Below are 27,089 nucleotides of genomic sequence, written 5' to 3' on the forward strand. Positions count from 1 at the left end.
TGGCACTGAACAAAAACGTTGATGTTTTTTTAAATCATTGCAGAAATATGTTTTTTTAAATAATAGCCAAATCATCCTCTCTTGCCTCCCTCCTTCTGACACTCCTGACTGATCTTATCCGGGTTAGCATCCATCTTATATGACCTTGAGCAGACCTATATGACTAAGCTATTGCTTTGCTTTTTATTCTGATATATTGTCATTATAATTAATAAAAAGCCTTTCAGTATCATTAGTCCTTACATAATTACATTGAAGACAAGCCTCTTTATGATGCATGGGTTATTTTACTACTAATTAATGCAAATAATTGAGCTGAATTTTGACACTATGTCTGTCAAATTCATATTGATTTTGTACCTTATAAGATGTTTACATGTGCAAGTAAAATCGTGTTTTTAATAAACTAATCCAGAAATACTCACATGGTTTTATTGCTGTTCCCTTGGTAACAAGCAAACCCTTGCCCTTTTAGCCTACTGGCATTCGTGTGGATCGTACCACTTTGCAGTCGAAGGGGTAATATTAGAATATGTAAGTTATAGAATGGTCTCTTTTGCCAAAAGAAAATTAAGCTAAACTCAACTTAAAGCAAATTAGATTGCAATATCACATATTTTTGCATGTATTGATATTTTTCCCGTTGTATGCTGAAATATATCGCCTTAAGGCATCTCAGCTCACCCCGGGAAACCTCGTCATCACACGGAGGATCGTACAGTAAGCTGTCAAAAGCTTGTTGCTTAAATCTGTGCAGTGCTATAGTAAAGTAATAACGAAACGAGATCGAAGTAACAAGCTATATATCTGCAAACAGAGCAAGAGTTAAACTGTTGGTGAGCAGACATTTCGGGAGCACTTGACATCGTGTTTTCGTTAGTTCGTCGTCTGTCCTAGCTGATGCGTGATAGCTGTTTCCTCTGGGAAGCGGTTCATCCGTGATGATGATGAGGTAAGCAGGTGTGCTTCCCAGCTAACAGTGTGGCTAATGTAAGCTAATAACCCGTCATGTTCAATGTTAGCCCTATGACAGCAATGTATTTCGCTTGCTAACGTTACTGTAACTAAGTATTTTCGACAAGCTAGCTAAAGTAGCCGAGGATGAGAATGCAAATCAGAGACCATGCTACCCTCGAAGTAGCAAACTGTGCAGATAACACGGTGGTGACAGGTAAGGGTCATGCTAACGTGTGTTGAAAGTCAGTGCATTTTCTGTTCCTTGTTAAAATATATACATAGCTGTATTTTGTTTACATGCTTGACATATGTGTGTGCATCTTCTCTTCCTCACTCCAGGAAATGTGTGTGGAACAGACATTAATACACAATAACTACTGTTTATTATCAATAATAATGCAATTCGTACACCAAATGAGGTCAACCAAACTAACATTTAGAAAAATACTTTAATTTATTTTAACTATCAGTACTTAAACAACTAGAGAAGAGGCAGAGTTGTTATAAGTAATCTGCTCTAGCAGTTCAGTTTACTGCCATGTCATTACTGTGTTTTATTGCAACATCATTCTCTTTTAAAGTCAGACAACTTTGTGGTCATTTGTGACAGTTAATTTGTTAATCTTGGGATTGATCATGCTGTATTTCACATAAAATCCACTTTGCAGTGAGACATATTCAGTGTAAGAAGTCATTATATATGGAAAGTGAATGGATTATGTATGCACAAGCAACATCTAGGAGTAAAATCTTGAATTAACACAGAAATATTAGTTGGGGTTGCAGGATTTTTGGATTTAAACATGCTACACAAATGGTTATTACACAAATGGTTATTACTAAACATTTCAGTATTTTGTATGGTGGCATACAAACAAAAACAAATGTATGTTTCTCCCAGCCCACAACAGTCCACATAATGTTCTACTCTGCTTTGCATGATTAATTACATTCAATTTCAAATGTAATTAAGATTACAGACAAAAAGTTACGCCTTTTTAAATAACAAACAGACACCACATACATTACCACACTTCAAAATCGGTGACTGGGTGTTGGTAGATAATTTGTCATGTCTATATTACACATGATGCATTTAATTTCTGTTAAATAACCAAATTGTATTCATAGATAAAGAGTCAGCTGCCAGCAGTGTCTTGCTCCAAGCTGTGCACAAACAGTGCATCAGCTCCTGCCTTTCTATTGGCTAATTTCAGACTGGGAGGGTCTTCCTGGGGGCAGGCAGCAAAGCAGGAAGGGGGGGTGGCTGGAAATGTTCAGCCAGAGTTGGACAGGCAATCTGTTTTTACTGTTGTGGAGAGAAAATCTTTGGTTACTGACTCCGTGAGACAGAGAGGAGGTTAAAAGCTGTTATTTGGGTATTTTTTGTACAAGTTGGCTGCTGAAAAGTTCCATCTTGAACCTAGATTCTCAGTTATGGACAGTCTTCTTTACTGCTACATGGAGTGAGAGAGGTAGGTTTTCTTGCTCAGTTTCCTGACTTGCGCCCAAAGGAATTTGCTGCAGTATGCTGTGCGATAGCATGCAGTAAAGCTGTGTGGCTGTTATAGCAGAAGGTCTGGGTTAACAACAGCAGAGGTTTTTCTGATCCGTGCCTTTTATGTCTTTGTACATGTGTTAGCCATGTTACATTCTCAATAGAGAAACCTCTAAACTCTTGTATTCTGTTCACGAGTTAGCCACCTTTTCTGCCTCCTCAGCAACTTCCTGTGTGTTTTACCAGTGTGCGCGCTGGTTTGACTATACTGCTCTGGGTTTCACTCCCAACATGATGTGTGTTTAAGCTTTGTCTTGCTTTCCTTGTATTCTGTATGTGCTTGCTGTGCTCTCAGTCAGCAAATCTGACGGTAGCAATTTGGCACCAAGTGCTTGTGTCATCCTACAGAATCAGCAAATAGAGAGTAACTATGTCGTGGGAAAAAAGGTTTTCACGAGCAGAGAGGAAGTGCAGAAATTGTGTGTGATTCAGGATTAAATCTAATAGTGTGTTTTGGTGGATACTGATTAACAATATGTGTTAAAATCAAGGCATGACACACATCCTATGGTTGGATGGGTTTGAGCTTTGTAAATGTTCATATTGCCAGATTGATTGATTGATTGATTACCATGACACCATCCGGCTACTCAGCCCAGACTAGCACAACAACTGTGGCTCTCGTTGTAACACGGTTAACATTGTTCCTTTTCAAGAGGCATGACTGGGAGAAATCAATTGTGGTTGTGCAGACATAATATAACAACCATCATTCACAATGTGTTTTAAGTTGAGATGCCATTTTAATAATTAACATCTGAAGGATCTGCTAACAAGATAACACTAGCAATATTAGCTTGACAAATATCTAAATCTTTACACAGGGCAAACATAACAAAAGCAGAAGGACTAAGAGAGATCATCTTGATTAGAATGTATTGTTGAGTAAAAACATTGTATTCTTTTATTTGTATTTAAGAATGATATAAAGGTGACAAAAGACAGCACATTGGAGAAGCTGGAACCAGAGAATGAGTAGTCTCTTGGGATTCTGACTTGATGACTAAAAATATAACCAGACTAATTACAAATTATAACATTTGTTATTGTTTGACCTAATCCATTTTCTGCTGTAAAGTGCTAACGAACAAATGACTCTAGAGGATGAACAGTCTCCGGTGAATAGAAGAAAAAAAATCACATGAGATGCAGTTATAAGAATAATTGATGGTAGCTCTAAATGTGCCGACAGTAGACTAATAGCACCATCATTCTAGTGTTGTTTTTCGGAAACATTCTCACTTTTGTTGTCTTTTATCTTTCAGATCACTAACAAAGTGCCTTTGAGAAGATATCCCTGACCTGAAGGTGGTTGTGTACATTGCCGACCTATGCTTTCTTTAAGGCAAGACCCGCAGGATACCTCAGCAGCAAGCACTTTGCCTCCTCTTTGCTCGACTTCAGCACCTAAAATAGAGCCATAATATATAAGAATAGAATATAATGACATGAGAATGTATGAGGTCTGCATTAATATTCCCTCACTTGTCTGATATTTCTGTGCACCATCATCTGTGGAATATACACTCAAACGTGTCTCAGTAAAAAAAACAACACAGTGGTTTCCTTTTGATGGGTGATTCCTCAGAGATTGAACAAACATCTCATCGTTCTGCTCCAGCTGATGGAAGGTTGTTTTAAAAGAGGACTTTGCACAAAGAGCCAACCCACAGTTGTTGTTGTTGTATGAGACACAACTAAATCGACCGATTGCCTTTTTAAAAAGTAAAAACTTTATGATTATAACCTTTGGACATGGCGTTAAACCTTTCTTCAGTCAGAGACACAAAATGGTTAACTCTGGAAGTCTGTCGGCAGTTCCAGCGAGGAAACTGTTCACGTAGTGATGAGGAATGCAAATTTGCTCATCCACCGAAGAGCTGCCAAGTTGACAATGGGAGAGTTGTTGCCTGCTTTGACTCACTGAAGGTAAGAAATGCTGTCCACACGGTATTATCTGTGAAACCTGGTTGATACTTTGCTGAATGTTAAGAACATTTGTCCCTTTATAAAGGAATAATACTTCATGTAATGCAGCATTTTACTGTAGTTCTTACCTTTGTCCCTGAGTGAATGGTTTCTCTGTTGTATTATGCCAAATCAGAAATAATGCAAAGAAATGTGCTCTTCTTGAATAGCTCTACATTTATTTTTAAATACTCAAAGTGCTTTGCAGGTTCCATCTAGCTAGCATGTCCCATCAAATACAGTGCATATCTACCATTATAACCAGAATAACAATAACTATACAGTCCTGCTATCAATACTTGTTGTCTACACAGCAATGTTCAAACAGTTACTACATAGCATGGGACAAAAACAAGCCCCCCCTCCCTTTTAAATGTTTTAAATAGGGGAGGGAAAGATCCTTAACTGCTACTGTCAGTTGAACGTTTTAACCCCTCCCCCTAGAGAACTCTCAAATGAATATGCCCCCTAATTTTAAGTTGCTATTACATCCTTTCCCCTGCAGAGATATGTCAAACTGCACAGAAAACTGTCAACTCAATGCTGTTGATGTTCCAACATGCTCCAGTGTTTGTGAAATCATATGTAATATGACCCTTTCCAAAAATAGGTTAACATGTCAGATGCCTGTCTCATCACTTATCTAATGTCGACGATAACAATTATTTCTGGCAGCCAGTTTTGAGCCTCCTGTTTGCTCAGTTGCCCTGTATCAGACCAATGCTGCCTTAATCCACTCTCACACATTTACTATCACCACACAATACAGCTTTGCCCTCAGGATTATACTTATGGTGAGTCATCGTCTTATCTCCTTACTGTAGGCCTTCTCTGTGCCCCAGTGGTCAAGGGCCCGGACCTGAGGCTTAACGCAAAGTAGCTACCTTATTCCTTTATCTAACAAACAACATTATTGATTTTGCCTTGCTTGCATCCATTTTTTGTTTTTAAAGTCAAAAAGTAGTATTAGATGTACAATTTCTTAATAAAAGATACATTTTCACTCAGGCCCAGATTAAATTGTGCTTGATGTTGGCGTATGTTTATAGTCAAACACTGAACAACAGAGCAATTATACATAATGGAAATCACGAAATACCATTAGGATGAAGTGAGTGAATTAAATTACATTTCATCCAGTTTTATCTCATTTTAGAAATACAACCTAGAATTTCAGTCTTTTCGAGAAAAGAACAAATCTGAGGTCAACCAACAGTTGTTGCAGTCATGTGATGATGTCACAGCTCTTCCTCATGAATAGGCTTTTGTCCGAGGAGTCATCAAATGTCTGTCACAGTATGGCTACTGGTAAAATGTCAACTGGTACTAACTCGCTGGGTGTAATTCAAATCAGCCTTTATTTATAAAAAGATATCAAATAGAGCTAAATGCCCAGGTTGTGCTTTATAAACATATATTTGTTTGCTCTTGTGTTGCTGTTTCGTCTTGTCCACTGGGGCATTTTATTGACACGTGATTAGTTCAAAACGATGGCCGTCCACGTCCTCTACCCACTAACCACTCCCAACAGAGTAAACTTTGTTATACAGAAGAATGAGCACATCCTTTGCTGCTTTGCTAACTTGGATCTCATGACTCCTTGTTAAAGCTTCGGAGAGGCTTGTTGATACACAGACTTGATCTGTTATATGTTAGAGGATTCCCCTGAGCCAGCAGAGAAGTGACCATACCAACTCATAACATTAAACGCAACTTTAGCAACATTATGCCAAGACAGAAGGGTTCATGTGCAACAGATTCCTCGTCTTTGACCTCAGTTTAACTAAGCTCTCCCCATATCTGTGGCGCCTTCACTTTTAGGGAACTGAATTACACAAGGCATACTTTCATTTCCCTACTTTGAAGCAACTGCAAAGTTGTGCAAACGTTGCAAACCAGTAAAACATTTAGACATTAGAAGGGGGGATGAACAGCTCTATTGACCCTGTGTTTACTCTGAGCTTTATCCAGACTAATGAAGCATTGATGACAGTTAATCCTACATGGAAATGTATTCAAAATAATGCAAGTAAATCCCTTAGGAGAAATGCAAATGATGTCAAATTAGTCAACTTAATTTGAATATGAAGAGCAGAGGAAGCTAACCTGTCATTATGCTAACATCTCTTGATTGACAGAAATGGTTTGGTTTGGCTCATTTATACGTTTAACAGGAGGTAGCAACTGAGACTGCTGCTCTCATATTAGTTTCAGTGCAGTCATAAAGGCAACATTGTGAATTGATATCTGAATGGCCTTCAGTCCTTCCATTCCTCTATATTGCATTTATATTGAATGATATTGCAGTGCAGACATACGTCAAAGCTTCAATGCCAATGTGTGAACATGTGTTCCCTATGTATCGGGGTGAAAAATACAGCTGTGCAGATGTATAGTTGTGTAACCTAACTAACTATAATAACGGAGGACGATATTCTGCATCTCATTTTAAAACAAATATGAAAGCTACTGTTTCAAAAAGCACATGTAATCTCTCGTGATAAGAAGCAAAGATATTATTTGGAGGAATATAAGGATGATGAATCCGCTTTGTGCCTTTTCTTTGAACACAGGGTCGATGCTCAAGAGAAAACTGCAAGTATCTCCATCCACCTTGCCACTTAAAAACCCAGTTAGAGATTAATGGGCGCAACAACCTCATCCAGCAGAAGACAGCAGCCGCCGTGCTCGCCCAACAGATGCAGCTCATGATCCCAGGGCCCAGCCTGCAGTCTATGGTGAGGCCTCATCAACACTAAGAAGGAACTTCTAAATGTGTTCTTGTTAGAATGATACTGTTGTTGGGCCGACAAATAGCTGACCTGGTGACTATGGGGTCTATCTATTCAATTATCTGTTTACAGCTGATTAAATGTGCACATGTTGAGTCATGGGTCAGCAGCACACGAGTAGACCACATGACTGAGGGAGCTAATAACAAACACGTCAGCAGATGGAAGTAGTTTTTGCTTGCTATTGACAATTCAGCAAATGTGTATTTATTTATTTATTTATTATTTACACATTTTGTTTTCCAAAGTAAAAAGAAAAATGCTTTAAGTGAAGCCTGATGTTGCCATGCACATAAAGAATGATTCCAGTCACTTAGCTTATTACTAAACACTGATATCAGATCAGTACTCGGTATTGACCATTCCCCAGAGCACAGGTGTTTTTGTTGTGACTGAGAAAGCCTGATCGGTGCATCCCTACTGCTTGTCTCACTTGTAATATTTGACATCTTTTCTTATAGCCAACATTTCAATTCACACAGGGACTGGGCAACAACACTGGTCTTGGTTACGGTTCATACATGACACCGCTGAGCCATGGAATGAGCCTCATCTCCACAGACAACCTCTCCAACAACCAGGTCCTCGTTTCTGGAAGCCCACCTGTCACGGTCCAGAGCTCCTCTTCCTCTTCATCTTCTTCTTCTCCCTCACAGAAGCTGCAGCGTACAGACAAACTTGAGGTACTCTTGTACCCCAAAGAATGATCGAACATGAGAAGATAAAGTAATAGCTTGGTGGTTGACATGATCCGACTACATGCTGAACCTGTGTCCCTGTCTTTATAATGTCTCCTCTCAGGTGTGTCGCGAGTTTCAGCGGGGAAACTGTGCGAGAGGGGAGACAGATTGCCGCTTCGCTCACCCCAGTGACAGCCCCATGATTGACACCACAGATAACACTGTCACTGTTTGCATGGACTACATTAAGAGCCGCTGCTCCAGGGAGAAGTGCAAGTATTTTCACCCGCCTGCACACTTGCAGGCAAAAATCAAATCCGGTCAACAGCAAGTCAATCACACCGCCGTGGCAGCCCAGGCCGCCGCCGCAGCCATGGTAAGACCCCACCCTCCTGACTTCTAAACAATATGTTTTACACACAAACACATTACCCTGCCAATAATATGGTGTTTTAGAGGTCATTTGGTTTGCCATGATATCACCGAATGTGGAGCACTATCAGTCTTTATACTATAAGAACGGCACATTTAATGTAACGGCATAGCATAGAGACTTTTTCTGGATGTCCAACTTTTAAATCTTCTGTATTAAAACATATAAATTAAATTAAATGAAAAGGAAGGATCTTAATCATCCATGCAAATTCTGAACTTTGTTTCTCCTTTGATAATTAAAAACACATGCCTTTCTTTTTAATCCTGTGTTTACAAACACCAGGGATGGAGACAGACCTTTAATGACGCCAGAAAACACGAAAAGGAACGATGACATTAGATTAGATTCAGCTGCTGTCAGGAGTTAGTCCTTTTTATTAAAAGGCCTGTCAATCAAATAGCTTCCAATCTAGCCCTTTCCGTTTTAATGAAGGAGCTCTGCTTTCTGCTGACATTACAAGGCTTGTGTTTTCTAAACAGGCCAAATCAAAATGTGTGCATTGTGTTTGTTCACCAAACACTTCAGGAACCGGTGCTACAAAGCAACTGAGGAATGGTTTTATTATTACCCTATATTTATAGTGCAAAGTCATCTGTTAACTACAATTCTTGCCTCTATAGCTTTTCTTGGTCTGGATCTCAGTTTTAACCACAGCTTACTATAGATAGTTATTTTAAACGTAATGCATTGTAAGGTGTCTTACTTCAGTAAATTGTGTTTTCCTTGGCCTCCATAGACCATCACCTTTCATTAACATCATCTTTTATGTATTCTTACTGTAAATATACATAATATATTTGTTGCATGAAATTTACGTCGCAAGTATTACTAGATAGAGCTCCACATTCTGTGTTTTATGACATTACAGACACGGTTACTTGAGCCTTTGACTATCTCTCATACAACCAAGTCATTTTTCAGTCAACACTCAAATGTTCAGTGCTTGATGACGTGCATTACATTGTTATCGCTTCCTGGAAGCAGTCCAATCCATGTATATTATACGGTATTTCCAAATGATATAGTGTGCATAATAGCCCTGTTAGCGTCACAGTAGTGGTAGTGTTTTATATACAATAACAAATGACAGTCTAATTAGAGCAGAAGATTGTGCCCTATCTTTATAAATCTGTGTTGCCATAGCTATTGATTAACTGTACATGCTGACCTACTAATGAACAAGTCTTTAGTTAATGTGTCTGTTAATCAGTTATTTTGATCACTGTGCATGCATATTGTGTTTTATGTGGTAAACTACATTCAGATTATTTTGTTTTTGTTTTCCCCTTCTCACCTATCCACAATGCTGTCCCCCATGACGCACCTCTGCTTGCTGTTACCTGTTTGTTAAACGCTTGAATCCCATTGGCCCACTGCCATCATGTGCTCGCTGCCTGCTATTAAAAGACTCAGTCGACTGCCAAAGCAATGAAGCGATCCCTCGAGGCAACTGTAGACCTGGTATTTTCACCTTTTGCTTTGGTTGTAGCTATTAATTGTACTGTGATAACTTTTCATTTCTGTCATTGTGTTTTTAAAGCTTCTTCCAGTCTCATGTAGTTTGTGTACACAGTCATCATCAGTAGCTTTAAGTGCTTAATTTGAAATACCTTTTGTTATTCCATTCATATTTGTATCCTAAAACATGCTTGATTTTTCCACTTTGTGATAACCTTTATTGTGTAGTCATGTTTGCCGTTTTTCCATATCTTTTATAAATTCATACTAAATAATAAGTGTTTAAAATAAAGCTGGATAGAGAGAGGAGACAGGTTGGTATTTCATGTTTCCTCTTGTCTTCTCTCAGGGCTTTCCCTACAGCGTGCCCCTACCAAAGAGACAAGCTTTTGAGAAGAACAGCTGGGCCAGCTCTCTCCTCAGTCCCAGTTTTTTGCACTACCAACAAGCTCTGGCCAACTCCCAGCTGCAGCAGCAGGCGGCTGCATACTACCCCACAGGTGAGCTTTAAACATGACGTGGATTCAAAGCCAAACCGCTATCAAATACACTTTTCTTAATTATATTGTAACATGTAGTACTTTACTTAATGAAGCTGCATATCTGTTCAATCTTTACTGACTGAACGCTATGGCTCTTATTTGTGTATTCTTACTGCACTAAAGATGTTGTCATGTGGGCTCATGCCAGTTTTGAACATATGTATGAGCCACACTAAAAGACTGTCCCTTTCCATTTGATAATCACACAGGTTCTGTCTTCTGCATGGCTCCCGGTAACAACATGGGTAAGTCCTTTACTTATGTTTTTATAAAATATGTCTTATTATCAATGGAGCTTTTTATTTATCTGGCTTTTTTGTTTTTGCAGCGTAGGAAAACCTTAAATTAAAATCAACCTGTAATAACAACAAAACTACTCGTTAAAATGATCGGAGATGCAGATTTTGTTAGTGTTTCCCTAAAAGGATTTTATTTGCATAATGGTTTGTTTTTGATAATCAAGTCTTGTGATATATACTCACTGTTATATATCAATAATAATGTATTAGAGTAGTCAAAGATAATATATAAATGAAAGCATTTTGCGGATTTTGCTTGTGGAATTACAAAGCACCACAGATTAGGAAATTTGATCAGCATCCCTTAGAATCACTTTTGATACTCTTAAATGTTTGACATCTTCAAAATTCCTTTAATGTCTAGTAAAAAACACTTCGATGGTGTCTGATGGCATTGCCATACATGCCGTCTCTTTCGGGATGTCAAATTCTGGACAGATTTCCTAATTAGATCTCTTATCAGTTCTCCTTTTATGTTCTTCCCTGCCGTCTCGCTTTGCCGTGTGATCACATGCCATCTGCTGGTCTAACCCAATGATGGCTCGCTGCTAATGTCATATTGTATTTGCCTGGCAAGAGAGAGAGATACATTGCTATGGTTACCATAATGCTCCACCTCCCTTTTCATTGCTTTCATGGTTCCCTTCCTGAAAAAGTCCCCATGATGTACAGTGCTACGCCTGCTACTGTCTCTGCAGCAACTACTCCCGCCACAAGTGTCGCCTACGCAGCAACAGCACCAGCCAATCAGGTTTGCTCCTTTTTTAAAGCTTTCTGTCATAAATCCTTGAGCTCAGAATAAGTGCTTCATCTTTAAATCAGGGGAGTTGCTTCATCAGCATAGCATTGCCCTGCTTGCATTGCCTGCCATTAAGCTTCATCTACCTGTAGACCTTCAGTTGAACTGGTCTGCATCTCACCTCTTTCCCCGATGACAGACATCACTTATTTAGAGTCTTCCATCTGCAAGTGGTGGTGTTGCATTTATTCTTTATAGCATGTGTTTGCTTTGTTCCATGTCACTGTTTGTCTTAACGCCTAGTAGTAGCTTTAATACTAGTCAAACTGGTTGTATTCCTCAGCTAATATATCATTAATGTTATTATTATCATCAACAACTGTGAAAAGATACCATCCTGATTAAGGGGTTTGATTTCTTTTATTTATGTTTTAGTACTTCCCTTCGCCCAGACTAAAGCATATGATGTTCGATGGCTGGGTTAGCGTTAGCGTTAGCGTTAGCTGCTCCTCAAAAACAAAACCTTCATTAATTGTCTTCCTTTGTGAGTTCAAACATGTGTTCCATACATGTATGTTTAGTGTCATATGCACAAAATATAAAAAGATAATTCATGAATTATCTGGTTTAAGGTGATTGTTTATTTATTTGCCACTAAGTGACTGTGTTTTGCCCTGAAACAGATCATCCTCAAGTAACCGCCAGAAACAGAAGTCAGTGCCGTGTTGCTGCTGATAAAGACGCCAAACAACTGCTCTGTAAATATTCTGTTCACACCACACACAACGTACAACAAGCTGCATGCAGATAACATCGCTGAGGAGAAGGTTGTGGTTTGATCTCTCACAATACATTACATTAGTAGGATTATACAATGTTAGATAAGTGTCACAGAAGATTATTGTATGCACGCACCTTTGCACCTGCATTAACATGCATCCTCACTAATTTGCATAATATCCTGGTTTCTATTTCCTAAAGCAATTCTGACAAGGTCATGGGTGCATTTAGCTTCTAAATCAGCTCTAATGCAATGTGTCTCCAGTTCACATATATGATGCTCATGAATAGAAATGTCATTTTCGAAATCAATCTGACCAGGAAACACGTAGAACTCAAACAGAAACAGGTTGTGCAGCAACACCTAAACATGAACTGATATAAACACATAGGAACGTTATTCACTGAAATGTATGTAAATAATACAAGAGACAAGCATGACAGATGTAATCTGAAAACAATACATGTTAAGACCAGGTGTAAAGGGGTCCTTTTATTGGTGATTGTTCAAATTGTATCCTCATAATATTGAGAAACAATTTATTTTTCCTTTCTTGAATGTGTTATGTTAGCTAAAAGGTTTTTCACATTAATGATTGTTTATCTAGTGCCAGCTTTAAATATGTCAAACAAACTAGAAAAAGCACTTATTTGAACTTTTAACTCCACATTGTAAAGTTTCCTTTTTAAATGTTCTGAGGTTATTCCAGCTAATACCTTACCCCCCCATCCCAGAACAGGAACAGTGCTCCACCTCCTGGTGTGCCTTTGCATTGCAAATCCAGTACGTTTGCTGAGAGAAAAAACAGTATAATCTATTTATCGCAAATACTTTATTGCATTCAAGCAAAAATGATTCAAACATTTACATTTCCCCACTTTATTATTATTAAAAATAACTTTTGGAATGATCAGTAACGGTGATGGTTGATGCACCGGTTTTACCTTGCAGCCAGTTTCACAAAGATAGACTTTGACTAGGCTTAGGTCAAAATAATATTCAGATTTCAGATCCAAATGATTATGTAGGACTAGTGGTAAAATAACAACAATCAGATCAACAGAAAAGGATTGGATTGAACAATTACAGGGATATTTTACTGGGAAAAATGTTCCCCTCTATTTAAGTGTGGTGCCACTGGTCAGCAGGAAGCAGGCGTCACTGATTGTTACCATGGAAACAATGGTCAGCATGTGTTGCTGATTGTTACCATGGAAACACTGGTTAGCAGGTGTCACCGATTACTACCATAGAATTACTTTAATTCTAGCCTGGTGGTAGTGTGGTTCACTTTTCAGGCTTTAAAATAAGCCTGTGTTGTTTTTGTGTAGTCTAATTCAATTTTGACTGGCCTAAAATTCAAGACCAGTCCGAAATGTCTTTGTGAAACTGGCTCCGGCTGAACATAAAGCAAACCGTTTTTTTAAGAAGAGGCTCCACAGCCATCAAAGTCAACTGGCTAAAAGGGTGTAATAATTACTGCAGCTCACATTCAAACTAAAGCTCCTGTAATCCTGTAAGGGACAAGTAGAGTAATGTGTAAAATGTTAGTCTTAATGTTACAGTCGGTTGTCAGTACTGTATTATTTGAATGTTACAAGTGCCTGAAGAATTGTGCAGGTGAGGATATCCGTGCATATTTAAAAGGCTTTGTGTGAAAAAAATCACTTGATTTATTCTACTCTAGTTAAGTCACATTTAGAAAGAAATGTTCAGTGCACAACCCTGTGACCTAAACATTGACATTTTTAGGAGACAGGTTGCAGTGCATTAGTATTTCAAATAATAGTTTAAGTAATTATTTCAATTAACTTTCACTGATGCTCAAATGTGTATGTGTGTTCCATGTATAAGAGTTTATATCCTGCTTAAGTTCATTTTTTTCACTTTTAAGATGATAAGTATATGACAATGTTTCCTATTTAGTTTCATGCAGTAAAATACTTTATGTAGTAAAGTAGAATTTACGGAGTTAGAAGTGTGGTGAGTTCAGTTGTGTAGGGTTGGTACCACATTATGCAATTACCCATCTTTGTTTGACACTGACAGCAGACAGAGTGGGGATTGTGTCTGGTTAACTGAAAAGCTAAACGGATGTTAAAAAAAACATTTCCACTCAAATATGTTACGTTCTCTTAAACATCTTTAATATCCATTTTAGTTTGCAGGTTTGGAAACAGCTTGTGCAACATCAACCTTTCCTTAAATGTTTCCGATGTCTTTGTAAGTGACTGATGAGTTTTTTTATGAAAAAGGATGTATACACCCATAAGTGATTAACTCAGACAATCCACCAAGAGATGTTTCATTTGTTCACAATGTTTTCATTCATTGCAAAAGGTTTTACACATTATTGGTTGGTATATAAGAAGCATACTTGCATATTTTACTAGTTTAATATTAGGAAAGAACACTTTAAAATGTATTCTCTTCTATTTTATGACGAATGTAATTTATTAAACTGAATTTAGCTCTGCTGGAGGTTCCTTTAAAGGGCCTCGCTCTGTATTAGCCTATGATAAGCCGTCTTGTGTCCAGGGATCAAATGTGGGAGCAAAGAGAAGCTTAAAACATTTCATCCCTGTCACTGCCTTGTCACCTGTGAGGGACAACCTTTGTATGAGCAAGGCCATAGAATTGCTTTTTATGTACAAAAGTGCATTGTACAGGCCACATTTTATGGAAAGTAACTTTCATAATAGGGTAACAATAGTTTGTCATTTAATTGTTTTGATGTGTTGCTGAGGCAATCTGAAGTTGCAGTGATTTAAAAACTGTTTTTTTTGTAGGGGACAACATTGTCTTTTCCCCTCACAATAACATGTTGGATTGTACTGTCAGATATTTGATTTTATTATGCCATTGTGAAACACTGTAAGTGATCCAGTGCATGAGAATATATTTTGAAATGTGATTTGTTGTGTTTTATATGGTTTCCACTGCATGTCAACATCTTGCAGCAAACGTATAATCCACCCTTAAGGAATCTGCAGTCAGAAGGTCAGGAGCTGATGGTTCAGCGACTGTTTGAACATTTATTTTCAAGATATAGTTGCTTTCAAAGTTTAGGTTGTTATTAGATATATGACATTTTCCCCTTATTTATTTTACATGCAAATAAAAAGGCATATAACCGAATGTTTGTTTCACCTTTTGGCAAAAAGCTTGAATGTCATGCACATGGAGGTTGTCTTAGATTTGGATCAGCCAGTCAAAAAGATGTTGACAGTAAGAATGTTTAGTCTGACTGACTGAAGCACTTTCTCAACCGTCAAACTGAGAGGACATGCTTTTTGTCAACTTTGCCTTATCTTGAATCTATTCATAAATCTGTCTTGTTCAGTTGTGAATTTCATTTTATCTAATAAATAAAGTAAATTTCACTGAACTTTTCTTTGAAATGATTCCTACACAGGTTTTGAGTTTGAGGCCAAAATGACAGTTTGCAAAATCAATCCAAACATTATCCTGACTAAAATGCTTGTTGACTGATATCCCACAGTAAAAGAATACTTGTACCATTCGGTTAAATCCTGGCCTGAATATAAACTGTCCCTCTTTTTTTATAACGTGTTAAAGTTATTTTATTTGTGCTTAAGTAAACATTTCATGTGGATAGTTTTGTTCCTGTAAATTCAAACTTGTGTTAAATCTAATATTGCAAATAAATAAATGTCAAGTTAATGCTGTGCTGTGAGCTCTATTCTTTGATTTAGCACTTTCCATTTTTTTCCCATTGTTTGGGTGGGTAGAACAATTATGTATTAAATAATCGTAGAAAGACCAATAAAAGCAGCAGAAACATATATCATATTAATTTATATGACTTGTTCTATAATTTAATTTTTTACATTATTTATTTCAGGTAGTTTTCAGGTAGTAGGCTATGTCCGGAATAATTATTATAATACATTTATTATTTAGAATAAATTATCTTGGGATGAATTTAGTCAAGGCAACTTTATTTATATAGCACATTTAAAACAGAAGCATTTCAGTGATCATATAGGCACAGACAAATAAATAACTTCAATAAAATATAAAATAGGGAATTAATGCGATTTATAAATGTGTTTAATAATATATGATGTATACAATGACATAAATTAGACCAAAATACAGTTACAGTGCGATCATTTAATGAATTGCCACCCAGCATATTGCAGCCTGCTCTGGTCTAAAAACAGTTAAATCATCAGACTTTATTGTCAGACTTGCTATTCAACATGCTCACATTTGGACAGCAGCAGCAGAAGCAACAAAACGCAGCGTTACCATGGCAACAGCATCCGGTGCCTTTTCCTCCTCCTGGATACACATCCTCAAGCCAGGCCTGTGATTGGTCGAGCTCTCTTTGGATGTCACTGGGGCAACCGAATGATGGGGAATTTTATCACATGAACGGAAATGCAACGGCTGAATGTGACTGGCTGTTTCCCATGGCTGTTTCCAAGCGGCTTCCATTCAGAAACAAGTGATGTTTCCAGAGAGAGGAGGCTCCCCGTTGGACGGCCCGCACACCCGTCTGAGGAAGAGGGAGGGTCACTGAGGGTTTTTTTCTGCCTCGGTACGGGAGCCGAGTGGGGACCAGCTGGTTACGCAGCGGCCGTGGGTCTCCACCCGAGAGTATGGCGGCTGGGATTGCACCGGAGAGCGAGGGAGACGCGGAGACATACCAGAGATGGTGAAAAAGAAAACAAAGAGTTCTTTAATTATTTGTGTGAACAGTTTTAGTTGGAGCTCTGTTCCTGATGTGGCCTCCGGCTTGAAACATTGCGCCTGCAGTTTACACTACGGGGCTTACGCCAGCGTTTTACCAGTGCCCTCGATGGAGCAACTTAGTTTTTTTCTGATCCACAGAGAGGGGTGAGCTGAGCAGATGAAAACCATCACGCTCCTTATCAGCGGGCAATATTTTCTTCCTCCCTGTGCACATTTTTGGACAATTGCAGTCCTCGGACGCCCGGGTAGCTGTCAGTGTCTGGCCTGCATGGGGGAATTTCTACAATGAAATCCATCTTGGGGCAGCGAGTCTTTGTGCTCTACCATAGCTGAGCAGCGACGAGCAAGACTGTATTATTGACAACCCGTTCAAAATGGGAAGCGAATGGTGACTGTGATTCGTGCTGGAACATTTTGAGTTCATGTCAATGACGCGCGGAGATTTGATACCTTACGACTTGATTTAATCCACGATGCGCGAGTATAAAGTGGTGGTCCTGGGCAGCGGTGGGGTCGGGAAATCCGCCCTCACTGTGCAGTTTGTTACCGGGACGTTCATAGAGAAATACGACCCCACTATAGAGGATTTTTACCGCAAGGAGATCGAGGTGGACTCATCACCCTCGGTGCTGGAGATCCTTGACACCGCTGGTACCGAGCAGTTCGCCTCCATGCGGGACCTTTACATCAAAAATGGTCAAGGATTCATTCTGGTCTACAGCCTCGTCAACCAGCAAAGCTTCCAGGACATAAAGCCGATGAGAGATCAGATCATAAGAGTGAAAAGGTCGGTGAAGTATTAATAATGACCAGATTGTTCAGTGTGTATATTGTATGTTATTCTTCATCTTCACACACAGGGCTAGCTGATCAGTGCCTGCAGTTAAGGGTGGGCCTAGGCCTGGTCTCAGAACTGCTTGAATGAAGATGCTGTGTATCTTCAGGGCAGACTACAGAGCAACACAACATGCCTGATCTGTTTTGGTGAACCACCCACAGTGCTTGTAGAAAAGGCAAATTGCACTACAGCTTTAAAAGTAATAGCATGTGATCTTTAAGAGAACCCTCAACTCTCAGTGTTTCTTTAGACTTTGCAATGTTTATAGACAGTTGATCTGACAGTAACTAGCAGGACACCAGTACTGATCCACTCTGTCCACCATCAGCACTCTGAAGTCCAGCCAGTCCTCCAGTCATAACACGCTAGACGCCGTCTGTGAAGCTTCTACCCACTGAGCAAGATGCTGCAACCCCTGTGAAACACCAGGCTCACGATTCAGTGCAGAGAGCTTCAAGAAAGCATGGCTTGATATTCTGTAGGGGTTCTACGGAGAATAAGGAGCCATGATTTTAATTAACAAGCCGCACAAGGTATTTAGGAAGAGCGGCACAATGGAAAGCATGAAATCATCTAATGTCTGAGCGCTGTTACACAGATGATCCAGATATGAGGTCAGCTGCTGATTGATACACAGAAGAGGTTAGTTGAGGCTGTGTGGTTGCTTTGTCGTGTTATTGGTGTTTTAAACCTCTGGGCCAATGCAATTTGAAGATGTGATGTGCTGTTTACTGTACATTCACCTGGAAATATGGCATGATGTTAGATAACCCAGTGAGAGCCTTGATAGACCTTGTCATGGATGCTGCGGGTTAAATCAATGGTGGCAGCACCAGTGGGCTGTGACAGCGTGGGTTCATCCGTCATTGTATGTGTCAGCAGATGTGTTGCAGTCAATCTAGGGAGTCCAGTTCCATTAGAAGATGTTCTTAAGAAAAATCATATTTAAAGCAGTGCAGCTTAAAGCTCATACTGTTAACTGATACAGCTCATTACTTAAGATAAGACTCAGCCTAAGGACAGTGCAGCCAGTCCAGGCTTAAGAGTTGTATTGTAACTTGGTTTTATTGTTTATTTTCTGTAAGGTAATCATCAAACGTTATTTTTGTTATTTTCTTATAGTCCTTATCATATAATTGGATCAAGATAGATTTTTAAGTGCACCTTGTAAAAAGTCCTATAAATCTCTGGCTCTGGTTGAAAGAATGAGGTCAACATGTTTCCCCCATATGAGTTGAGAATGAGGATAGGTATGTATGGTGTGTGTGTGTGTGTGTGTGTGTGTGTGTGTGTGTGTGTGTGTGTGTGTGTGTGTGTGTGTGTGTGTGTGTGTGTGTGTGTGTGTGTGTGTGTGTGTGTGTGTGTGTGTGTGTGTGTGTGTGTGTGTGTGTGTGTGTGTGTGTGTGTGTGTGTGTGTGTGTGTGTGTGTGTGTGTGTGTGTGTGTGTGTGTGTGTGTGTGTGTGTGTGTGTGTGTGTGTGTGTGTGAGTGAGAGTGTGTGTGAGTGTGTGTGTGAGTGTGTGTCTTCTTTATATGTAAATGTGTGCGCTCACACAGCAGCTGCCAGGCTGTTATGTGATTTCATATTTAACCCTGAGTCTGGTGCTGATCTTTAATGTCACAGCAGAAATTATTTCCTGTAGCAAAAACATCAAAACTGCTGCTCATAGTTTGATTCTGAATCCTATGCTTCGTGTAGACAATGAACACTTTAGATGTGCTGGAAATAGAGGATAGAAATGTCAGGTCCGTAATTCAATGCCCTTTGTGCAGTTCTCCTTTAATTGTCTTCTGAATGAAAGTATTTTCTTTGATTATTCAAATACTTCTTTATTTGTTATAAAGAATATATCAAAGCTATGTGATATACTTAAAACAAAAACATCAGCCAAGAAACACATTTCAGTCAAATATTTTGTTTAAGATCAGTAAAGCTTCAGCCGTTTCAAAACTACGCACAGAAGATTTATTTTCTTAGAAGCTTCTGTTGACAGCATGTCTTCTGCTCCTGATAGAATGCAAACACACAAGAGTAAACACAACACATTCAGTATGTCTACAAATACTGTCTCCTGTTTTAGTTGACGTGAATTATTTTCTTGTCTGAAAATTGGAATAGTACTGTACCACAAGTAGTTTATTTTAGTAGTAGCATCGGTGTGTTGTAATCATCACTTTGTTATTTGCACTGCATTGTAAAGCCACAGTTGTATGACCGACTGTGTAAGCCAACATTAATGTATTTCAGAAGTTACATTTGAAGGTTAATAGCATGCTTTCTTTCCTTACTTAAAAAAAATACCTTATCGTTAATTGCAATCTTAAAAACTAATGGTGAAATGCAACAAGTCCAGGCATGTTCTTGGGTTTGTTGAAGGGGATTGTGGGATATGTAGGCAATCTGTAAATGCAATAGAGGACAATACGGGCTAACACATCAAACAGAACGGACACATCGAAAAAGCCCCACTGTTCAAAATATCACAGACCAATGAGAGAAAAGAGGTTAAAGGGTGGAATATAGCCAGATTGTTCTAGTTGATCTACAAACAAATTAAAGGTTAAATAACACATTTTCCAGTTCTAGCTCCTCAGGTGGGAGAATTAGCTTCTTCTCTTTCTTGTGTCATCGTAATTTGAATACATTTTGGACAAAACAAGACTTTTAAATATGTCATCTGGGCTCTGGGAAGTTTGTGATTTGTGGCATTTTTCACAAAGGTATGACTAAACTATTGATAAATCAATATATTATATAAGTATATTACTACATGATGAATATATTTGTCGGTTGAGAACTATCATTTTTCTTCAACATTGTGTATGAGATGGTTTAAATTGAACCAGTAGAACTTGGACCACAGCTTGTGACAGTTTTCTCTAATTTCTTTGAACTATTGCATTTGTTATGTTAACCTCCGCAGTCATTCTTTTGCTGCACAATACACTGTTGTCATAGCTTCTCACGCCTGTTTGTCTCCATTGCTGACATAACACTGGTGACACGTCACAGCAGTTTTGGCATTCTCTCAGGTCAGAGGCACGGCTGTGCGTCGCTCTCACTCTGAACCCTGTCAGCATCTATCAGTTTGTGCTGTTAGTGGCTTTAGCACAGAGGCCAAGGGTGCACATGATTACACCAAGACTGGCCTGTATCCACTGGGGACCTCATCACTCCTCACTTCAGCTGCAGTTAACTATACACCAGGGATATATGGGGACTTAACAGAGCAGTTAAAAAGCAGTGACATGGTCAGAGGATTGTGACATAGGTTACTGTTATAAACCTCTGCTTCTGTAAAGTCAGCATTCTACTAAGGCTTGCAAACTTGTTCATGTGCCAACTGGTTGAAAGGATCAAGATCAATAATTGGAGAAGCATCAGTCTCCCAGAGATATCCCCTTTATTCTGTTTCTGTTGAGAGAACTGGGCAAAATAACTGAGATTAAGTTAATTGATGATTACTTCAAAGTTGACATTGATTTCAAAAGTCTGCGTTTAAGGCAGGACACAAAGGTGTTTCTTTTATATCCAACAAGTTGTTTCAAATCTATCTTGGGCGTCACTAGTAAGAGCAAATGATATACAGTACAGGGATAGAATCCCACATTAACTAACACAAAACACTAGTGACATCTTTAGTGGCATGGCTTTAGGATTGGAAAGTCCAGACAGAAAATCTCAACAACTATTGGATGGATTGTGCTAAGATTGTGTGCTCATTGTGCTCAGAGGAAAAGCATTGCCATCTTTCTCAGCTGTACTTTAAGTTTAGTGAAAATGATTTGCTAGCTAGGCCAGCCTAAATATCACCATGTCAGCACTGTCGTTGTCAGCATTTTGCCATGCTAGCATGAACTAGAAGACAGTGTACCCCAAAATACAACACTTCCTCTAATGACTTTTATTACGGTTTTGTCAAGCTAAATTGTTGAATGCCTATTTATCTGTAGCTTAACTGCGTCTTCAAACATACAAAGCTATCCATGTGACCCATTGTATGTGCTAGTAATATATCAAGTAATGTATCAAATAGTTGATTTAATGCAGAGATCTGTAAAGCGGAGTTTCTCCACAAATAATTTGGAATTTGCTGTTTACTGTATCTGCTCATTCATTTCTTGGAAATAGATCATTCAACATGAAAAGAGGATACACAATTACCAATACAAGACCAATTGACTAAGGCAGCTCGAACAATTATTCATATTATCTTGTACAAGACTCTCATTGATGCTACAAACTGAATATATATCCCATAAAGTCCAGTTCTGTATCACAGAGCTTCTCTCAAAGGCTGATGTCAAACTGTGCACTGCACTCACACAGTGTGTGTTAGTTACTAACAAAATGCCACTGAGCTCTTCTTATAGAAGCCCATTAAAAACTGAAATTGACTTTTAAGCTGTTCCAATGGATAATCACATAGAAAAAAACAAGCAATTATGAAAACAGCCAGGCAATCATCCCTCTAGGCATAAGTGGTTTATATATTTATTTTTTGTAAAGTCAAATCATGAATGAATGTTTAAGAAATCTTTCTGAAAATCCCTGAAAGTCAGTCAGCTCATATGCTCTTTATTTTTACGTGTCCTAATCTATGCAAAGTGTGCACATTAACCTTTACATGATGTCCAACAGCGATCAACAAAGTAAAAATGTGTACTGTATATTTGTAAAGTGATTTGAAAGAAAAACGTAGAGATTTTTCTGAAACTAGGCCAATAGTGCCAAAATAGAATAATATCCTGAGTCTAATGTTTAATTTTCAGATCAATGAATGAGCTACTGAAGTATTCAAAGCATATTACTCTCCTTTCTTACCGCTACTGGAAAGCGATCTGAAAACATTTTCGTGGCTTTTGGAGTAAAAGGGAAGCAGAGAATTGGTTTGTACAACCTTGAGAAAATCTCCCTTTTTTCTCTTTTAATCTTTCGTTCTTTGGATAAGCTGAAAATATCATGAAAAATGTATGTGCTTGCCATGGCGTGTTTACCAAAGACTTTACAAATATCTATTCCTGATGAAATCTTTATTGGCCCTGAAACTGCGCCAGAAGAGAGGAGCGTGCTCTATGACTCAGCCGATGCCTCTCCACTGACTTAACCGAAGACCCTTTCACAAAAGGGCCGTTGGGAGAAGGCCCAGCACGCAGCCTGTTTCCTCCTTCATCCTGACATTGTTGGCCAGGTCTAGAGACGTCTTGCCCCCTGGGTTCCATCGTCCGTCAGCAAAGCCTATGTGAGTTGATGCATCATGCATTATAGATAAGGTGTGTCTGGGCGAGCTCGAAAGGGTGTCTGAAGTCAGACAGCTCCAATGCGGGGCATCGTCAAGCTCAAAAGCTGCAGGCTAAAGCATGACATGTTGTTGGGCTGTTTGTGTCGCAGCACAAACACAAGCAGTTATTCATTTGTCTTTTGAGGCCCGTGTCTAAACCGTTCTGTGTTTGTTCTCTGTTACGGACATGCGTTGCCTTCTTGCATCGGCCACTGTTGGGTCAAAGTGTGGTTGACACCCTTCATGTAGCGGCCCTGGGAGCATCGGTATCCGTGGCAGCCACTGTCTCACACCTCATGGGACTGCCGGTTTCCTCCTCTGCTATTATGACTAAATATAGACCCTCTCCTTTGGTACCAGATGTCTCAGTGTGGTACTAAATGAGCTGCATAACTTGCATATGCCTGACCAAGTCAAGTCCTTCATTATGGTTAAAAATAAAATGAAACCTACAGCACTTCAGCAGACTTTTATTGGACTGACTTTACTTGAATCCATACCTGCTCACATGCTGTCTGTGGTTTGGAAAGAATCAACAGGGTGGTATGCCAAAGAAAATATGTGATAATGATTAATCACCATTAAATATAGCTGTAACAATAAACAAGTAAATCAATGTGTTGACAGAGGATGTATTGGCAACTAGTTTTAGTTTGACTTATTATACTATTTACTAACTATTATATTACTTTAGTTGCAGCCCTGCTGTTATATGAATCCAGCATGACTCTATACTGAAAGCTCAGGTAATAAGCAGCCTGAAACGTTTTTTTTCAGAAGCAAGCCACAACTCCGACAGGAAAGTGAGAGCGGGTATGAAACAGAATGTAATGGTAGATAATATAAGATAGTTTGCTTTCCATAGGACTCTCTGAGGGATTTACAGCAGGAGGTTCGAGCTAAAACCACATCCGGGGGCAGAACAGAAACGGCACTATTACCTCGAATAAACGCTGAGCCCCCATGGCTCCTCCTTAACAAGTGCAGCTATCAAATCAAATGTTTGCCTTTCAATCTCCTCACCCACAACTATGTTTAGGTTTTTTCAACAAAATATATTTTAGCTTCAATGCAAGAGCTGCCTACCACCAACGACATGTGGTCCGAAATAGTTCTCAGGAAAATAATGGCCTTGGCTTGTATTTAATTGACACCAGGAATGCAATGAATGAGACCTGTGCAATCCACCACATGTTAAAGTTGAGAGGCTACAGTAAGATGTAGCTTCTCATTCAAGTTGCCTCCAAGCTCGTAGAACACTATCACACACTTGGTTCCGCACCGGCAGACCTCTAAGATCGTCTCCTAAATCCTGGTAGTTCCTCTGCGCTGCAAAGCCGACCCTGGGAACAGAACGAGATAGTCGAGATTAAAGTTCACTCTGGATGAAGTATTCATGAGAAGATCAAAGTCGGCTCCCTGTTCTCGGAAAGTGTAAGCTTATTTAATGGTGAAACCTGCAGCCCCTGGCCTCTGACTTACTCAGGCTGCTCCACTTCGGAACAAATCTTCTGCTGTCTGCCCATCTCACCTTCATTGGTTAAGTCCTTGTATACCTGTTACCATAGTAATTGAAGTAGGAGGTTGTTTTTCTTTCTATAAATAATTTAGCAGCATATATATTTAATAGAGCAAGGGGCAGGATTTGAAAACCCTGCTGATGTTGATGGGTGTTTGGGTACATGACTCTTAGATTCAGCCATGTTGTTCAGTGTTGCGAACAGACACTTTTAAACCTATTTCAAACGATGTGTCGGACGGATATAAATCTGTCCTTTGCCAGCCTGACACACTGATAAGGATGAAAGAAATAACAACCTGTTGTTTATCAAAGGATGTGGATATGCATGATCTGATATCTCTCCAATGTTTTTGATCTTTGTTATCTCCTCTGATGTGTAAACCGTCTCAGTGGCCCGCCATGTTTCCCCTTATCAAAACTGATGTAGTGATTAAATTGGTGACACTGCATCAGAGACGTTTCTTCTAATAATTATAGTGCTGTTACCTATTTAATTTAACCGGCTGTCTCTACCTGCTGTCCGCTAAGTAGACCAGTGACATGTTGTTCTGCACGAGTCCAAGAGTTCAGAGCTCAAAGGATTATGGCCACTTCCTACCCTCAGGATTCAGAGCTCTACCGCCCATTTCCTGCTTTCTACTGGGCCCAGCTTTAGATGGTGTTATAAGATAGGGTGGGAGTTTACAGACTGTCAGGGAAAACATCTGGATTTCTTGGATGAAACAGTCAGTTTTAAATTATAAATGAATACAAATCAGCCATTTCTGAGGCACAAGGTAGTTTTAATTCCATGTTCACAACAATGTACTCTTGCAATGACGATGGACCATAAAATGCTTTCTGTAATAAACAGTGATAGATAATGAACAAGACTGATGGCGGATATATCTGTATACATCTTCTCATGTGTGTGTCCTTATCTGTCCTCAGGTACGAGAAGGTTCCTGTGATTCTGGTGGGGAACAAGGTGGACCTGGAGAGTGAGAGGGAGGTATCGTCCAGCGAAGGTCAGGCCCTGGCCGAGGAGTGGGGCTGCCCGTTCATGGAGACCTCGGCCAAGAGCAAAACCATGGTAGACGAACTGTTCGCTGAGATCGTTCGGCAGATGGACTACGCCGCGCAGCCAGACAAGGACGACCCCTGCTGCTCCTCTTGCAATATACAATAGCCCCGGGGGCCCGTCAGGAACCACCCAGGCAAAATGTCTACTTAGAGAAAGCTACCTTCCCCGCAGCAGAGACACACACTAAGACACACATGCCAATTAAAATAAAGGAAAATTCACTGTTGAACGCGATGGATTTGAACTCCACTGAGCATAACATCGGCAGTGACATGAATATTTATGACAACATGTGAGTAATGAATACATTTTGAAAGAGGAACTCCAGGAATTTGCAGAAAGAGAAATTGTCAAATGACAAAAACGGAACATGCCCTCGCCTTATGTTACTCTCTCTGTTGTTTGGATTTGTTTTTATCCTTTCAAGTTGTAGGGAGAAATCATCAGCAAACAGTCACAAATCAGGATCTTTACCCTTGTGTTGTTTTACAATCTGTCAAAATGAGTTACAACATCTTCTCCTGGTTGTATTTGTATCAAGGAAAATACATTTTTTGTTACCTTGATCTGAAGGTATCTACCGTACACAAATCCAAAATCATATTTCTTGGATCCCGTTGTTTTAAATATTAAGGAGTATTTGATTTACAGTATGCACACATTTTCTCCCAGCTGAGGTTTTTCTACTCATCACAGGGCTGAACCATTTTCTTTTCTTTTTTTTTGTTATTAAAAAAGGAATGGAGAGAAAATGGTGGAAGTCAGCATTTATCTTTGAAACATTGGTGCAGTCATCTCTTTATTTTTCTCTCTGGGAGACTGACAGCACATTGCTGAGTAGAAATACAGCTATCAGCTTCATCCTGATGGGACTAAGAGTTGATGTTTTCAGTGTTTGAATATTTACAGACGATATCTCTAAACTCTTTCAGGAATGGATGACATTTAAAGTGAAGATGCCAACATTTGTCATACTTTACATTTTCTTTGACTTCTCCGCTCAATATGAAATGGGGTGCCCAAGAGTTTTTAACATCCTGATCCTTCTGTATGTGCTCAGTGTTCAAATCCGTAGTAAGGATGAATGAGAAGATAATAGGAATAATAAATGGTAGTGTAAATATTTTGTATTGAAAGTGCCAGCTCCTGTGAAGACACTGACTCAACACATGTGGAATTGTCAACTGTATGCATGGCTAGTAAACAAAAAAAGGACTCTAGTGTGAGATAAATATAGACTGTGGAAATGTGCAAAACAAACGTGTACAAACTGAATCTGGACACTGTCTCAAATGTACATCTGTACTGCCACGGGAACCAGACTTTCCCCATGTGACCATTTTCATTGTTGATTTTATATTTTTTTATGTGACCATTTACTCTTCATTCCCTCTCTGAATGGTGACACTGTTACATTTGACACCTAAACAATAAAAGTGCGTTCAACACTCGA

The 27,089-nt window shown here is 39.2% G+C and overlaps 2 protein-coding genes across 8 annotated transcripts; both read left to right on the forward strand.

Moving 5' to 3' along the window:
- Positions 1 to 708: 708 nt before the first annotated feature.
- LOC307029020 (muscleblind-like protein 2a) lies at positions 709 to 15,894 on the forward strand. Of its 7 annotated transcripts, none has more exons than XM_079664569.1 (10): positions 709 to 952; positions 3,781 to 4,444; positions 7,057 to 7,221; positions 7,737 to 7,958; positions 8,077 to 8,331; positions 9,799 to 9,852; positions 10,199 to 10,349; positions 10,601 to 10,636; positions 11,347 to 11,441; positions 12,113 to 15,894. In XM_079664569.1, exons 2-10 carry the CDS (start codon positions 4,271 to 4,273, stop codon positions 12,125 to 12,127), a joined length of 1,167 nt encoding a protein of 388 aa, XP_079520695.1. In that variant the 5' UTR covers positions 709 to 952; positions 3,781 to 4,270; the 3' UTR covers positions 12,128 to 15,894. The 7 variants fall into 7 exon arrangements, with proteins under 7 accessions (XP_079520695.1, XP_079520697.1, XP_079520691.1 ...); XM_079664571.1 differs by having other exon boundaries at positions 9,805 to 9,852; XM_079664565.1 differs by lacking the exon at positions 11,347 to 11,441.
- An 823-nt stretch (positions 15,895 to 16,717) lies between these two features.
- Positions 16,718 to 27,089, forward strand: rap2aa (RAP2A, member of RAS oncogene family a). The gene is made up of 2 exons (XM_079664682.1): positions 16,718 to 17,719; positions 25,504 to 27,089. Exons 1-2 carry the CDS (start codon positions 17,406 to 17,408, stop codon positions 25,739 to 25,741), a joined length of 552 nt encoding a protein of 183 aa, XP_079520808.1. The 5' UTR covers positions 16,718 to 17,405; the 3' UTR covers positions 25,742 to 27,089.

The sequence above is a fragment of the Notothenia rossii genome, assembly GCF_949606895.1.
Source record: "Notothenia rossii genome assembly, chromosome: 2".
NCBI lineage: Eukaryota > Metazoa > Chordata > Actinopteri > Perciformes > Nototheniidae > Notothenia > Notothenia rossii.